We start from the raw sequence: 17,156 nt of genomic DNA on the forward strand, positions 1-17,156 counted from the left end.
GATGGTCCATCAAGTTCATTGTTCGACGGCGTGAGTCAAGTTGCACGTGATGGGCGAGACAATGGACAAAGACCATTGTTGATTAATGGGTAGCTCGAGTCGTGCTGGAATGCGTTTGTCTCGTAGACGGCGTCCCAAACAATGCCATTCACGCGCGAGGAATGCAGACATGGCGGGAAAAGTGGAGGGAGTATGTGAAATTCGGCGCCACTCACCTTTTGATGCAGTTGCTCGATGTCTGGGAATGATTCGCGGAATCTGGAACCCACAGATGCGGATCTTGACGAAGAGGCTGGTTGCGATGGATAATAGTTGAGCGCTTGGGCAAGACAAATATAGACCCGTGATGTGATTCTTAGAGCCAGCTGTGTGTGGTGATGCAGCACTGCTGATACGGTTCCGTCTAGGACCTGTGGTGATGTGTAATGAGTGTGGTTGAACAACGCTGTTGTTATTCAAGTTGGCAGGTCGGACGAAGAACTCGTAAACTCTTTTTCGGCAAAAAAAGAACTCTCGTAAGAACGGCTGCGAAGGAGTGACAGGAAGCTGGTGCTTGTTAGGTAGAGAACGTGAAGATAAGTGGCTGTTCCGAAAGGAATGTCGGTGGCCTATCCTTCTATCCTGGAAGGTTGAGGGTGCAAGAAAAAGAGGGGATTCAAGGTCTCGACCTGGAGGCGGTGTGATTGTTTTTAAAAAAGAATGGACGGTGTCAAAGACGACACGATGGCGACCGAGGCCAAGGCGGAGGAAAGAAGGGGGTGTAAAGAGGAACGAAATCAGTGATCTCTAGGATGTGGTGAAGCAGGGAGAGACTAGGCGTTCTCGACGGCGACGGTGAGCTACTAAAAGGGAACGGACAGATGGACGAAGACCCGCGCGACTGGGATTGCGGGACTGGGCAAGAGTTTGAGCCTGAGTCCGGTCGAAGGTTAGCGTCGACAAGGGCGAAATATCGTGGGCGGCCAGGGTGTTGGTAAGAGTCTAGGCGTGAAAGCGCGTGTGTGCGCGCCGGACCGTGGATAGCGCTGGGCTGCTTCTGTTGCTTCTGCTCTGCCTTGTGACCGGGAGCTCAGGCGAGCATGGAAGCGGACTATGGGCGTGGATTGTAGACGTGGATTGTGGACTGTGGACTGTGGACTGTGGACTGTGGACTGTGGATTGTGGAGGCTTCCGCACCGAGGGATGGGTGGTGTGAGCTTGGCGTGTGGAGGCGTGGTATTTGCGAGGAAACCCGGTCAAACGAAGGACGGAGAGGACCACGGCAATGCAATGTGAACCCTGGTATCTGACAGACGAGGTGTGTAGATGGTACCCACGACAGTAGAGCGGGGGAAAGAGTGACGAGGGTCAAAAGGGAGGTCGTGGAGGCAACAGTGATGAAGGGAAACGAGCAGGAGGAGAGACAAGTTCATGTGTGTAAGTATGTCCTATCCGGAAGCATTTGCACAGAGGGAAGGCAGGTACGTGTAAGTGGAAGGCGTGAATTCGAAATTAAATCGAGGTCATTTGGGCGTGGTTGTATCACTAGTGTGTTATGAACTACCGAGGTAAGTACTCCGTACCTACCCACTCATGTTGAGTACCGTAGGTAGGTAGGAAGGTACCTGGGTATGTGGAGGCAGGGAGATATCTTATACAAACGGTCCTTCCCTCTTTACATTTGATCCATCACAATTACGAGTAGGTGCCCAGGTACCTGTACATAAACACTTGGGACGGGAAGACACGAGGACGAGAAATCAGAGTTCGTCTCATAGCACGGCAGGTGCTACTTGACTTAGCACGGTGTGCGGTGACTGGGATCGGGGGTACGAGTAAAAAAAAAAAAAAAACAGGGTTCTGATGACATGTCGGCATCAGCATCAGCTTCTGAACCTACATCAAAAATAACACAGTGTTTGCGCTTCGCCGTCGCTGAAATTATCAGCTAATCTCTTCTCATCAGCCTAACCAATGTGCGTGCATCTCTCAGCTCCGGCCTCATCCTCTCTTTGCCTACAGATCCTCACATCTCGGCAGTCATCCTCTCCAAGCCAAGCTGTGTTCCGATGCATCAAGGAGCCGGGTAGAGCATCAGCGAAGGTCCAAGAGCCTGTAAGCCTGTCTGGAGACGCTGGTTGGCTTCTCCGTTCGCCGGAACCACGGAGCGTAGGTGCAAGCGACGTCTGATCTTCCATCAGATCCAGCATTGATAGTGCGTCCTGGCCGTGGACGGCCCTCCTCCTTGAATTGCGGAGTCACTCAAAAAAGCGACGCGACAATCTTGGCTCGCCGTGGAGGAGGAGCGTCAGGAGCCCTAACAGCCAAGGCTGCCTTCAAACTGTGAATCCTCTTACTGCGTAGAAAATAGTATGTCATGGAGACAGGGGGAGAATAGGGGGCTTGGGGGCTTCCAAGGCGCTGTTTTCTTGTGTTGATATCAACTAGCGCACCCCTCTTGTCCCCGTCCTTCATCCACACACGCCCCTACCCCCGATTATGCTCCGGTACAGATATATTTGACCAATCTTTGTGCGGCAGCGCCAGATTCCCTCTCATCATTGGCTCAATTGCAACGGCTAAGAGAGCCGGTACCTTGCAGTAGGTAAGTACCTAGGTAGGTAGGTAATGTGCATGTTCCTGCTGTGATTGCTGCAAGGGTCAATAAGGCGTGTCCATCAAACAGTCACTTGGCCCGGGGAGACCCACCCTTCTGAAACGGCCTTAATTTCGGTGGGGACCTGTTCATCCAGTCTCTCCTGGACTTTGCGCGCCTTCTCAGAGTCCGCACCTGCCAATGGACGTTTGCGCGTCAGCGTCTCCGTCTCGACCTCGACATTTGTTTAGTTTGTTTGGGTTTTTTTTTCTTCTGGGGAGAGGGGCTTGACTTCTTTCTCTTTTTTCTACTTTTCTTTCTCCCGTCGCCAACTGCTTTCACTGCCGCCCACAAATCACATTTGGCTGCTGCCAGCACTCAGTGGCGCTCTCGTCAGGACGATCGCCGCAGCCCAAGATATCTTATTGGCACAGCGCTTCTGTCAGCCATCCCCAGTCCGCATTGCAGTTGCTAGCTCTACATACTACTAGGTAATCAGTCCATCACCGCTATCGTTTGGCCGGTCTTGCCGCCGTCTTGCTACAAATTAAATGACCTCATTACCTTCGTGGATCTGTCGTTGATCCCTTCTCCACCTCATCGCCTATCGTCCTGCCAGGGCCATGGAACATCCCATCACATACGACACCCTTTTATTACCGATGACGAAGGGTCTCCGAGGAAGCCTGGCATCTGTGCGCGGGGCTTACGGTTGGAGAGATGAACCTACGACAGCTGCCGGTTTCCCGTTGCCTTGTTGCTTTTTGGGGTACGGATACCTATACAGAGTGCATGGGTAGATCAATAGCCACCGTCCGCCTTATCGACGGTCGACAATGGTCCATGTGGACAGCATGGCTGACGAAAGTCGGAGCGGATTACATTCGATCCCACCCCCAAGGACGCAGTTGTGGTCTGCCGGCACATTGCTTACGGGCACGTTTGGAATCCGTGTTTCTGCACTGCCTACCATCTTACAGGACTTCTTTGGTGAGGTAATCACACCAGAAAAAGAACCTCATCATCCAAGCGCTTCTCAGCCTTCCAACCAGCAGCGGGAAACCAATACTATCATCAGCCACGAATACTACTCGTCTAGCCTAGCTGGCGCTCGTCCGGTCCGCGGCAAGGCTTGACTACCCACAAGAGTCAAGGTGCCCCGTGAGCGGAGACTGGTCCTCGGAGGGAAGCAATGACTGAAATGGATCGTGGCAGCAACCGAGCAGTGAACATCCGATTCATCATAACCATATCTCGCTCTTTGGCAACCTTGATTATTCGTGGATACACCTAACATCATCCAAAGCCCGAGTGCAGCCTCCTTCTTAAAGCCAATTGTAGTGTGCTGGTATGGCCCCTTGGATTGAGGCAGTGATCAGGAACGGCGATCGAGATGACAATTTTGACAGAAAGCCATCGCAGCAGATGACGAGTTGGTCGAACGCCTGCCAGTCTAGTATCGCATCGGGTCCCCGGCCCAGTCAGAAAGTGAGTGAACAGACAAGAATTCGATTCATAAGCATCTAACCTCGCATGATCAAGCCCAAAGGCTCTTGTATATTCCATCATTGTCAGCTACTGGTTTGATAGCTCTCTCTACCATCTCTCTACCAACAGATATGGCAATAGCGATATACTTGAAGGATAAGACTCCTGGAGTGGAGAAATTGTTTGGATGCATAGGCGAGCGTCTAGAACCGTCCGATTCGACGTATGCAGTTCTTCTGATGTTCTTTCGGATATCAGGACCCCACCTGCAAGCAAACTACCATGTAGTATCACATGGGTAGAAAGTAAATGCACAGACGCCATCCCCCAATGACACCCAGTTCCCCGTGACAGACGTTTTCATCTCTTCTCGTCTCAAAACCCCAATGCCACCTCGTCTTCGCGCACGCGGCAGGACAGGTTCGAGATTAACTCTCATCCCACAGGCTCCTAGCTTGATTTACCACCCATGTGGTGAAACTTATTGCGGAGGTGGATCCGTACTTCAGACATCGCCATCCCGGCTATAACCAGAACATCACAGAGTCCCCCCCCCCCAGTGCCGTCAGCGCATCTCATCTCTAACTGCATGATTGAACGCAAATATGGACGGCGGGGGTGGAAACGCCCATCGGTTTTCAGTTACACCATCGGGTGGGGACCCTGGACACCAACAAGCGGGAAAACAGGGTCTGGTTGATGCTTCCATCAACTGCGAAATGAGCGCCTGTTTACCTCCCGGGGACCCTCCAACGTCCTTAATCTTGCCAGCGAGGGTAGATCCCTGAGGCCTTTTCCTGTCCACACGTCACCCGTGTCCCTCTTTCCTGATTGCCGGCAGACCGCGGACTACACGGCACGTCCGCCGGGCAAGACGGCATCTTCATCCTGGGGACCTTGGCCCTGTCGACCCGGGTCACCGTTGAACTCCGAAACTCCAAACCTGCTTTTACCACGTAGACTTACCGCCAGCAAAGTACCAATCCCGCATGCGAGATTTGCATCCCTTAGCCAAACCTCCAGGACCCGGCGGTGGGCTACGTACGGTACTCCCTAAATGCAAAAATTGGACAGTGCAAGGGAACAACGCGTGCTTAAACATCCCGTCGTCAGGGTTGGACGGCGCTGGCGGCTACGGGGTTACAAACGCAGGAATCTCGAAGCCTCCTGCAAGAGCCTGCTTCTTGGATGGGCCTCCGGTTGGCTCAGAAGCATCGGATCGCCCAGGCAGGAAAGTCGCTTCGAGAAACATGTCGTTTGACGATTCCTGCGACCACTTTGCACGGCCTGGCCACCCGGCGCCCTGGGCTTAGAGTCTCGCTACGTTGACGCCGCCTTGGCGCCTGGCCTGGCTGGCCTGGCCGGCCCGGGAGAACCCCTCATTTGCGTCTGCTCCATCAGGACCAACATCCCTGACGTCAAGCCAACGCAGGTTTCGCAGCGGCGTCGAGATTCCATCACAATACTCTGATTGAATGCCGATCATGCTGAAGTATACTCGGGAGTTTGGAGTGGCTTTTTTTCCCCCTCTTCTTTTTGCAACGCTGGAATGGTATTGGGAAGTTGCGGGAGTCAACGTAAAAGGGACAAACGCCGCAGGATGCGAACACACCTGGCTCACCGTACCATGACAGTCGCTGTTCAAGACAAGAGGAAATAACCGGCTCCATGGCAGTCATAGCATAAACGGCGAGTACAAAAAACATAGTCGCAAGGGCTGGAGCGGACTGTGGCGTTGTCGACCCGTCATGGAAGGCTGTGACAAAGCTCGATGACCTTTGTATGATTCTATGAGGGTTGTACTCGCCCAGCACCTATTGGGCAACAATCTAGATGGATGAGACAAATGTCCCCAGAAACCTCGAGAACACGCACATGCGTAGTCTCTGGCGGCCTCCGTCCAAAGCGTTCAATGGCATACGCGTGTCCAAGACAGGTGACGGAGCCACCTTAGTTTCGCAATCTTGATCCGAGAGGGCATCAAAGAACAACCCCGCAACCCTACGACCTCTCAACCTCTTGGTCCGTTGTTCACAAATCGGCAACGCTCGCACACTTTCAGGGTTCTCCAAGACACCTCCTGATCTACTTCCCTCCAACCTTGTGCTCCCCTCCCCGAAAAGAGCATTTCCAGAAACTCTAGCCTCTTCCGTCGTAGCCTTCCTGCCTCCTGTGACGCTGACACGTCGCCCTAGGCATCGTCCGACATGTCAGGGCGCCGTCGCGCAAGGAGACATACCGTCGAGATATTGACACATGACACGTCCCGCCAGCCCATGGCAGCTTCCTACGCCATCAGGGTCGCCTGTCCCGATCCATCCACGGCCGTGTGCGGGCTTCGTTCCAGGTAAGCAGCTCTGAACGACGCCGACGTGGCTTGGCCGCTTGGGTGAGCGGCATGGCATCCGCCAGGTCTGGAACCCGCCGCGTCGGAGATAGATAGTGACACATCATTACCGGCTCGTCTTGCCCCTCCTGTCTGTCACTGATCCGCCATCAGCATGCTTACTCTGACCGGATGGGCACAGGAAGGAGAGCAGCCTTGAACAATGCCGGGACTGAGACACGTAGACTTTTGCTGCCTAACGGCTCACATATCGGCGCCCCCGAGTCCTGGTGTGGTATCTCATCCACCGCCGTCGCACCGTTCGGCGTGGCCGAATTCATCTTTCTTGCTACCGCTGCTGTCTCGGCTACCTGCTGGAAGCTGTATGTGCGATGTTGACAGACCCTTTACCACCTGAGGATTCTCTGGCCTCGTAGCGGTAACGTGGTACGTCGGAAAAGATCACAAGGCAGATCACACCAGTCCAGCCTGGTCCAAACTTCCGCTTAACATACTACAAGGACAAATCTTGAATCGATGGCGGCCCCGTTTTCCAATCGTCATTCCCAATAGAAGAAGCAGAGAATACGGGCTCGGAATGGTGTAGGGCTATCGCGATAGTAGATTGCGCATGTCTTGGCGTCGTACGTGACGCACGCTTTTCGGATGCCGTCGGCAGAGAACAGCGGGGCCGAGATCAACAACGGGGGACTCGGAGGCGTAGCGTGGGAGAGGCCATGGAAGGCTCAAATGAGGCGGGTGGAGGGACTTTCAGGCGATTGACGGGCAGGTGCGCGTGAAAGGAGTTCGTTGGACGACATGTTTGCTTCCGTCTCTCGAGGGGAGGCTGCTGTGCTAGGACCTGCGGACTGACGGGGTTCATGCCTACATAGGGGGTGTTTCTGTTGATTATGTTTCGGCCCATACGCTTGCTCCGAAGAGACACCTGATGGCAGGAGAACTGATATTGCGCCTCAAAAAGCCATCTTGGCAAACCTGTGACCTGGGACACTGGCACAGAATATGTCCGCATATTGTTGAACCGCGAGTATCAGTAAGCCTGTGTAGGTAGGGACCGGCATCACGAAGCCAGTGACTGGTAGATTGTGAGTCGCAACTCGCCCCGAACGCTATAGAAATGGGTATTGCTCCATCTTTGATATGCCTTTCGTGCTGGCTCATGACTGTTGGCGACGGCCAGTCGGCCCAGTCCAGCTAAGAAGCATCGCAATTGCGATTGCCGAGAATCGCCTGGGTCATCAGAGAGATACAGGCTAGAAAAGCATGAAAAGAACGCCATTTGGATGATCCCAACTCTGATTGATGACATATGTACACAGCGTTCTATCGCCAAGACCCGAGCCTACATCTTCAACGCAAAGCCCAGACTCCCCTCCGTCCGTGGCATTTGTGCCAGAGGAAGAGAATGGAGCCGTCTTCCCACAGCGCCTTTCGCACACATAAACGCCCACGCACATTCTACGACGCTTGCTTGTTGCCCTCGGCCTTTGACGGGGGAATGAAGGGCTTGCCCTCGAGGGTGTTGATGGCTTGGTCGGCGTAGATCATGTGAGTGCGGAGCTCGACAGGGGTGACGCCGGGACGCTGGTCGGGGATGTGCTTCTCGAGTTTCTAGGAGCGGTCTTGTTAGCCGCTGTTTGGTGTCCCGCGGTGTGGGAGCAGTAGTGATTCCGGAAGTCCTCTTATCTAACGGTTACAACGTACCAGGTTCTCATAGACACATTTGTTGAGCTTCCACTCAGGCTGTCGGCACTGGTAGAGCTGGTGGTTGCGGTTCTCGATGCAGGTCCAGTGGGCCTTGAACTGCTCGAGGCAATGGGTGTTGATGTCCTTCAGCCTGCGGATGGCGGAATCCAAGTCAGCGCGTTTCTACATTCATATCGTATCCCATGCTCGAAGTCCAATGGGTCCCTGTCTGCGAAGCCCAATTGAAGGGCAGCAAGCCACTCTTCTTGCCGATAATTCCAATGGGGAGAGTGGGTGGTTCGACGTACACGCTGGAGGCACATCTCGTGACCCGACGACCCTCCTTCAAGCAGTCAAATTCACCGCGGCCCGCGCTCTCCGTCTTGCACTGCATGAAATCGTCATTGTATTCGCGGCATCGGGCGCCGATGAAGTAGGATGCTGACAGCAGGGGCGCGGAGCTGGCACCGATCTCCTTGACCTTGGGGATGCTATCGGGCAGAGGGGTCGTGTCGACCTGTACCTGCTGGTTGAATCTGCGAGCGCATTTGTGATTAGTCTGTTGTTGCGTTCCGCGATCCGAAATTACGTCCAAAACGTGCCGCGATTGGGCCAATTGGACCGCTAAATCGAGCGACGGAGCAGAGGGTTCACGTACTGAGGCCGTCGGGACGCCATGGCTGTGGTTGTGGTGATGGAGTCGGAGGGGAAGGGAGAAGTCGGTTCTAGGGTCGGATGGTCATCCAGAGCAAGCTTTCCGGGCGATGGACACTACGAACTAAGGTGAGGTCGATTTAGAAGGGATATGATTGGCTCGGCTGGGTGTGAGGCTGAGCTCAAGCCTTGAATGTGGCGCTGCTGCGAGGTGGTCGTGGTGCTTTGCTCTCGGTCTGGAAAAGTGTGGCGCCCGGTGAAGGCTGCCAGCGCTGCAGCTGCGAGCTCCGATTTATTATTTTCGCGTCTGTTGCTGCGTACCAAAAACAAGGGTAAGGCTCAACAGCAGCCCACGATCGATACCCAGTGAACATCCTCGCCGCACACTGCGAAACATCTGCGACAATTGCTTTCCGGTTGCTCCTAGAAGCCGCGACCTGTTCCGACACCTGCGACCTCTTCAATTGCGGCTCGTCCCAACGACTATGCGCTAAGGGCCCTTTCGCTCATTGTTTTCTTTGGCGCTGCAACTCTGCGCATCAACCATCCGCCCCGACTGTACGAGCTCGCTGGCAAAGCGACGCTCCACCTCCCTTGATACCAGTATAATTCATAGGCGTCATTACTTAAAATGAGTCTATTCGGAGCACCAAAGCCCGCTGGGCAGACCGGAGGTCTCTTTGGCGGCGGTGGATTCGGCGGCAGTACGCTGGGACAATCAACACAACAGCCGCAGCAGCAACAACAGCAGCAAGGCGGAACGAGTCTCTTTGGACAAACGCAGAACCAAGGAAACGCCTTTGGAAACCCCATGGCCCAGTCCCAACAGCCGCAACAGCAGCAGCAGCAGCAGCAGCAGCAACAACAGATGCCCAGCCTGTCACAGTCACAAGCACAGCTCTCGAGCTCCCTCTGGCAGCCTGGCAGGGAAACACCTCGTACGTTTATAGATGATCAAAATTCTTCATCTTGCAATCAATCCCAACTGACACCATGACAGAGAACCAAAAGCCTATACCCGAACAGATGGCCCTCATCTTCGAGAAGTGGAACCCTGCGAGCCCCAACTGTGCCTTCAAGCACTACTTTTACAACAAGGTCGACGAAGCCTCCGTCCCCTTTTACAAACCCGGCCCTCACGAGGACCCCAAGGAATGGGAGGAGGCACTGCAGAAGAAGCCCGCGCCTGGCTTTATCCCTGTTCTATGCACGGGGTTCACGGGCGTTGCGGCCCGTCTCCAGACGCAGAAGAAGGTTGTTGGGGAGCTTAATGTGCGCCTGCACCAGATCAACGCCAGCCTGGACGCAATCCTTTCGCGGCACGATCTCGAGACGAGCGTGCGTGCTCTGGCGGCCCGCCGCCGCCACGTAGTGCTCCGCGAGCGGTGCCTTGCGCTCGCCGCCCGCGTGCAGGTGCTGCGCAACCGCGGGTACGCCCTCAGCGGCGACGAGGACGACCTGCGACTCAAGCTGGTGGAGCTGGAGCGCAGTGTACAGGATCCCGCTCTGGCGGCGCGGGAAGAGGAGCTCTGGAGTCGATTGATCGTGCTCCGGGACTATGCGGACCAGCTGATGAAGGAGACGAACAAGCCTGCTTTTGCGAGCGGTGAAGGGTTGAGCGAGGAGACGGAGCACAAGGCGAAGAAGGTGAGTTTCTGTCTTCGACCCGCAAGTTGCCGGGTGAATGACGCTAACTGTTGCAGGTTTTGGAGGACTACGAGAAGCAGATCCAGCACCTCAAGAAGGAGGTCGAGTCGATTACGAAAGACTTTGCGGACTGGGAAAGGGAGAGGAACCCGAGTTGAGCGGTGCCTTTCGGAGTTTAGAACTCCATATGGCTTGTGACAATAGAGGAGAAGCGCGAGCGGACGCTTTTGCAATGTACGGAACGGATTGCGGCGGCATATGCACCCAGTAAAACCATCCGTATTGAATAATACAAAGAAGGGATGAAACAATGATGGAGAGGCCCCTTCATATGTCTCACGTAGGAAGGTAACGTTGAACATGAAAAGTCGTGATGTTTGTCTACCATAATTCCGATGTGATCTATATCCATATCCCATCCGACCAGCCCTCTGTGTACATTGTACAGATGATATTCTACAAAAGGGGTATTTGTCCCATTACACACCCCGTAGGCGGGTAAGATGGCCGCTCAGTACAACACTGGTGCGGCCCTGTTTTGCTGTAGCGTCCAAGACGCAAGTGCTTCGATATGGCTGCGATGCCTAGCCACGAGGGGAGCCTTCTAAGTCGTCGTAGGTAACCCGTTTACAGGAACCTGGAGACGGCGTCGATGGCGAAGGGAGCTGGGCAAAACAACTCTGATTAGCAAACGTTCACGGGGCTTGTTGATTCGTCGGCCGAGCAGATGCGGCCCGAAGGGGTTTTGCGTACAGAGATACAGAAGAATGGAAGAGACCAAGACCTGCTGGACGGTGAAGCTGGCCTCAGACTCCATCTGCTTGATCTCCTCCTCGGAGAGCTGGGGCGGCGCGACTGTAGGGGAGACGGGGGGTTAGCTGCATGGTCCAGGAGGCGTCTGTGGTCTGGTTGACGACTACGTACATCCTCCGAACATCTTGGCTGTTTGCTCTTGAAAGTGTGGCTGGGGTGGTGAGTGGGCGAGGTTGCAGGAAAACGGGTTCGTGAAGTGGTGCAGTGGGTGACAGGTTCAGTGATGATGTCGTCGCAAAAATTTAGAGAAGCTCCAGTCTGTCTAGCTGCTCCTGGCGGCATCCCGGTTGGTACGTACCCAAGCTCACCTCAAGCCTCCGGGCAGAGGTTCCCATGCGTAGTCAGCAAGGTAGGTAAAGTAGCCCCCCCCCCCCCCCCTTGGGGATTAGGTAAGTTTAGGTAGGTTGTAGTCTGGCACATGCGCTATCTATACATCCAGTCCAGCCCTGCCACAAGCATTTTTAGTGCTCGGCTCTTCTGCCGAGTGCTCTCGGCTTCTCATCCGCACTCTCCCCAAAAAACCCAAGCAAACACACTGGAGCCCAGAACCCAGTCGTCTCCCATGCCGCTTTGTCGCTGTCTCATTGGTCAAATAGTCTGCTTTTGGACGTAATCGCGGTGCCCGATTCCAGAGCTCTTTTGAACGCAACCGGGGACCCCAAAGTCAGGTCAGGGGATGGACGGGGAGCATGGAGTACCTGCACACACTCACACATCTAACCTACTACTGCTATACCTATACGGATACATGTGTAATTAGTCGGTGGCGTATCCGTACCCAGAGTAAGCATTAGAGCGGTTACTCTTATCGCCTCAATCCCCGTAGTCGGTGCGCGCTTATCAACGGACCGCCGGATAAGACCCTCTTGGCCAGGCGGTTCGTTTCCCATGCCCCAACCAAAAGGGTCCTTGGGCTCGCTCCGGCATGCTGGGAGCGACTCAACTCGACCCAATTCGACTCGATTTTCGACTCGGGAACCGTATCCATAGGGACGCCATACGTACCTTTACCTGATAAGTGGCCGTACGTACGTACATACCTTAGGTACCTGTGGCGAGGAGGAGTGGCTGCCGGCGCCGGCCCTCACCGACTCCTTCATATTTGAACCGCCCAGCAGGTCTCATTCTTTCCTGTTCTCACTCTCTCTTGCAAGAACACCGTCTGGTCTTTTCTTAGTGTTCCGTTGCGAAGATACCTTCACCAAGTGTTTTGAATCGAGCAAAACGGTTTGCGTGCGAGCGTCTGTTCGCCTTTCATCCCGGGTCGCATCTCGGGTCTACAAGTGGCGACAGGGGTGTTACTGCTTGACCTATAACGATATCGGGCCATCATCCGAGCCAACATTTCTATACCTATACAAACGCACGCACAAGTCTCACAACCGCGCCGTCTCTTCTTTTCTTCTTCCTTCCTCTCCTCTCACACTTGTTGTCTCTTAGGATAGATACACGCACTTGGACCTTGGCGAGTCTCGTGGCATTCTCAACCCCTCCTTGGATTGCCACTCACAATCGTCTATTGTCCCATCATGGCATCGCTGAGATTGCCCTTCCCCCGCCAGCTTCGGCTGGCTGCCCCGAGGTCAAGGGTCCTCGCCCGCCAGACGTCAGTTTCACCGTGGGTTTGCAACTCATGCGCCTCAAGCCCGACGGTGACCTCACGCGTCCCGCCTATGAGGACCTTCAGCGCCATCACATCTCTCCAGAACGCCACGAGTGCAAGGAGCACCTCGGTGGACCCCTCCCTTGAACCTCTCCAGAGGCCCGAGTCGTTCATTCCGCGCCACATTGGCCCCGATGTTCACGATGCCGAGGCCATGCTCAAGGCCCTTGACCCTCCCGCAAAGTCAATTGACGAGTTTATTACCCAGGTCCTCCCTGCGGATATCCTGTCCGAGAGGAAGACCTTCGCCTGGGACACCGAGGGCCCGACGGATGAGAGCAAGATTCTGGCGAGAGCCACGGCCTGGGCCAAGGCCAATGAGGCCGCTCCCAAGCCTTTGATCGGTGCTGGATACAACCCCAGTGTCACGCCCCGTGTTATCCAGACCAACGTCCTCGAGAGCCCCGCTTGGTACACGAGCTACACCCCCTACCAGCCGGAAATCAGCCAGGGACGTCTCGAGTCGCTCCTCAACTACCAGACCATGGTCTCCGACCTGACCGGTCTCCCCATCTCCAATGCTAGTCTGCTGGACGAGGGAACGGCGGCTGCCGAAGCCATGACTCTGTCAATGAACGCTCTGTCTACCTCTCGCGCCAAGAGACCCGGCAAGACTTTCGTCGTTTCTCACCTCGTTCACCCCCAGTCCATTTCCGTTCTCAAGAGCAGAGCCCAGGGATTTGGTATCAAGGTCGAGACCCTCGACATCAGCACTGCTGAGACTCAGGACAAGATCAAGGCCCTGGGGCAGGACCTGGTCGGTGTCATGGTCCAGTACCCCGACACCAGGGGCAAGGTGGAGGACTTCAAGGGTCTCTCCGAGCTCGTTCACTCCCAGGGTGCCCTGCTTAGCGCCGCGACCGACCTCCTGGCGTTGACGGTCCTCACGCCGCCTGGCGAATGGGGTGCCGACATTGCCTTTGGAAGCGCGCAGCGCTTCGGCGTGCCTCTTGGCTTCGGTGGGCCCCACGCGGCCTTCTTCGCCGTCAAAGAGGCCCACAAGCGCCGCATGCCCGGCCGCCTGGTCGGTGTCTCCAAGGACAGGAACGGCAACCGAGCTCTGAGACTGGCTCTGCAGACTCGCGAGCAGCACATTCGCCGTGAGAAGGCCACCAGCAACGTCTGCACCGCGCAGGCTCTTCTGGCCAACATGGCTGCCTTGTTCGCCGTCTATCATGGCCCCGAGGGTCTGAAGGAGATCGCTTCGAGGTTGATCCGTCTTGCTCGTGGCGTCCAGGCTGTTGCCGAGGCCGCCGGCTTGGAGACCGAGCAGAGCGGTGCCAGTCCTGATGGCAAGGTCTTGTTCGACACCGTCGTCATCAAGGCCAGCGGACATTCCCAGAACATCCTGGCCGAGGCCAAGAAGGCTGGACTGGGCTTCCGCGATTTCGGAAACGGTGATATCGGCATCAGTGTCAACGAGACTGTCAACGAGGAGGTGTTCAACACCATTGCTGCCGTTCTCGGCAACGCCACGGGTTCGCAAACCGCTGAGGTCGCAAGCAAGGCCTACAGCTCCCTTACCCAGGACATCACGGAGTTGCTCCCCAAGTCTCTGCGCCGCCAGTCCGCCTACCTCACCCACCCCGTCTTCAACACGCACCGCAGCGAGACGGAGATGCTTCGCTACATCCACCACCTTCAGTCCAAGGACCTGTCCCTCGTCCACTCCATGATCCCCCTCGGATCCTGCACCATGAAGCTTAACAGCGCGACCGAGATGGCCCTGATCTCCCTCCCTGGCTTCTCCACGATTCACCCCCACACTCCCGCGAGCGAGCTCAAGGGCTACACCGCGCTGATCGAGGACTTGTCGGAGCAGCTCAAGGGCATCACCGCCATGGACGCCGTCTCTCTGCAGCCCAACTCGGGTGCGCAGGGTGAGTTCGCCGGTCTGCGCGTCATCCGCAAGTACCTCGAGCAGCAGCCGGGCAAGAAGCGCGACATCTGCCTGATTCCGGTCTCAGCCCACGGAACCAACCCTGCTTCTGCCGCCATGGCGGGCATGCGCGTCGTCCCCATCAAGTGCGATCAGAAGACCGGCAACCTGGACATTGAGGACTTGGAGGCCAAGTGCAAGAAGCACGCCGACGAGCTTGGCGCCTTCATGGTCACTTACCCCAGCACCTACGGAGTCTTCGAGCCCAGCGTCAAGAAGGCGTGCGACCTTGTTCACCAGTACGGAGGCCAGGTCTACATGGACGGCGCCAACATGAACGCTCAGATTGGTATCTGCTCACCCGGCGAGATCGGTGCCGATGTCTGCCATCTTAACCTGCACAAGACTTTCTGCATCCCTCACGGTGGCGGTGGCCCCGGTGTCGGGCCCATCTGCGTCAAGGAGCACCTTGGCCCCTATCTCCCTGGCCGCACGCCCGAGTCCGAGGAGGCCATGGTCGCCAGCGCCCCCTACGGCAGCGCTGGCATCCTGCCCATCAGCTGGGCCTACAACGCCTTGATGGGCAACGAGGGTCTGCGGCTCGCCACCAAGACGGCCATCCTCAACGCGAACTACATCCTCGCCCGCCTCAAGCCGCACTACAAGATCCTCTACACCAACGAGAACGGCCGGTGCGCGCACGAGTTCATCCTCGACGCGCGGCCCTTCAGTGCGACCGCGGGTGTCGAGGCCATCGACATCGCCAAGCGCCTGCAGGACTACGGCTTCCACGCGCCGACCATGAGCTGGCCCGTCTCCAACACGCTCATGATCGAGCCCACGGAGAGCGAGAGCAAGGAGGAGCTCGACCGCTTCATCGACACGCTCATCAGCATCCGTGAAGAGATCCGCGAGATCGAGGAGGGCAAGCAGCCCCGCGAGGGTAACGTCCTCAAGATGGCGCCTCACCCGCAGATGGATGTTATCCTGGGCGATGGCGAGGGCAAGTGGGACCGTCCCTACACCCGCGAGAAGGCGGCATACCCCTTGCCGCACCTGAAGGAGAAGAAGTTCTGGCCCAGCGTGGGTCGCGTTGACGACAGTGAGTTTCTATCCCCGCAGCTTCTACCGGCATCGACGGAATCCTAACAGAGAATAGCATACGGTGACTTGAACCTTTTCTGCACGTGCCCCCCAGTCGAGGACACCACGCAAGAGTGAAACCGTGATTTTGCACCTCATAGACCATGAGACAGACTAGCGGACGACCTTAGAATCATGACTGCACGTCATAAAAAAGAAAACAAAAGAAGCAAGCAACAAGATGTTTGCGAAACCGAGGACGGTTGTCACTCCACTCAGACAACCGCTTGGTTTAATGTTATGAGCTTTTCAACATCTTTCCATCATCTCTTACAGCAAGCGAAGGGGATATGAGTTCCTAGGATTTCAACAGGGAAATGATTACAACACATTATAGATATGTGCACGGCGTGGGCGGCATTCGGGGGTCGGAGAAAGGGGCCAACCGGCGGGAGTTCAACAAAACATAGCCCCGGAAGGTTGTTTATATGTTTGGGATTGTTTTTGCGTTGCCTCTCTCCTAGAGTCTTATGGCGCATCGGATAGAATGCCACTTTTTGTAACTAGGATTTTTTCAAAACAGAGAAAGAAGAAGAAAAAAAATCCATGAATATTTCGAGCTTGGTTATATGCTGTGTGTGCATTTCGACTAATCGTTGTGACTGAAATCAATCGTCGTAAATACATGACTAGTCATGTTGCGGGCTACTTAGGTATTGAACGAGTCCCCGAGCTAGATGGTCTGGTGCTGATTTGTGTGATTAAAAGGATCGTCACATTGAGAAATGTTCGATGTCATTGAACCCGCTATGAGTACCTGTATAATACTAATCTCAGGACTTGTTCTTCCCAAAACTAACTCTCTCTATTTTTTCTTTCTTTCTTCTTCTTCCTTTTATTTTTCTCTCCACTTTTCTCGTTTCGTACAGCTTGATGGGATCTTCAGGCAGATTGCCTTTTGTCCATGGTTCCCTTGTAACTTCGGACGAGATATGTAACATAAAAAAATGGACCGGGGGTTAAAATAGCAACCCTCCGTGAGTCACGACCGGATTGGACGTCGCTGCAGATCGGGTTGCGCTATCCGTAACGGACAGCTAAACCAGCCTGCGGCGCATGACCCCGAGGCTTGAGGATGGGAGAACGGCACCGAGCATGGAGAGGCAGTCAAATAAGATCTGCCCCTCCCTCACGCATGGGTGCACAATCAATGTACGACCAAGTCGAGGGGGGATTCTTCAACAAGCGTCGAAATACGGCATTTGGGGGGATGAGAAATGGCAGAAGTGGATGCTCATTCTCCTGCCCATAGATACCTTCA

General features: G+C 55.3%; 4 protein-coding genes across 4 annotated transcripts; 2 read left to right on the top strand and 2 right to left on the bottom strand.

The window, feature by feature from the left end:
• Positions 1–7,868: 7,868 nt before the first annotated feature.
• GLRG_07635 (CHCH domain-containing protein) lies at positions 7,869–8,774 on the bottom strand (the record flags this gene model as incomplete). The annotated part of the gene is made up of 4 exons (XM_008098450.1): positions 7,869–8,021; positions 8,115–8,247; positions 8,405–8,632; positions 8,755–8,774. The coding sequence occupies 4 exons, from the start codon at positions 8,772–8,774 to the stop codon at positions 7,869–7,871; spliced, it is 534 nt and encodes a 177-aa protein (XP_008096641.1).
• Positions 8,775–9,381: 607 nt separating this feature from the next.
• On the top strand, positions 9,382–10,555 carry GLRG_07636 (nucleoporin nup44; the record flags this gene model as incomplete). The annotated part of the gene is made up of 3 exons (XM_008098451.1): positions 9,382–9,688; positions 9,751–10,397; positions 10,454–10,555. 3 exons carry the CDS (start codon positions 9,382–9,384, stop codon positions 10,553–10,555), a joined length of 1,056 nt encoding a protein of 351 aa, XP_008096642.1.
• A 469-nt stretch (positions 10,556–11,024) lies between these two features.
• GLRG_07637 (uncharacterized protein) lies at positions 11,025–11,334 on the bottom strand (the record flags this gene model as incomplete). Its single annotated transcript, XM_008098452.1, has 3 exons — positions 11,025–11,062; positions 11,151–11,252; positions 11,322–11,334. The coding sequence occupies 3 exons, from the start codon at positions 11,332–11,334 to the stop codon at positions 11,025–11,027; spliced, it is 153 nt and encodes a 50-aa protein (XP_008096643.1).
• A 1,405-nt stretch (positions 11,335–12,739) lies between these two features.
• GLRG_07638 (glycine dehydrogenase) lies at positions 12,740–15,973 on the top strand (the record flags this gene model as incomplete). The annotated part of the gene is made up of 2 exons (XM_008098453.1): positions 12,740–15,854; positions 15,912–15,973. 2 exons carry the CDS (start codon positions 12,740–12,742, stop codon positions 15,971–15,973), a joined length of 3,177 nt encoding a protein of 1,058 aa, XP_008096644.1.
• Between the last annotated feature and the right edge of the window lie 1,183 nt (positions 15,974–17,156).

Source organism: Colletotrichum graminicola (genome assembly GCF_000149035.1).
Source record: "Colletotrichum graminicola M1.001 genomic scaffold supercont1.33, whole genome shotgun sequence".
NCBI classification, from domain to species: Eukaryota; Fungi; Ascomycota; class Sordariomycetes; order Glomerellales; family Glomerellaceae; genus Colletotrichum; species Colletotrichum graminicola.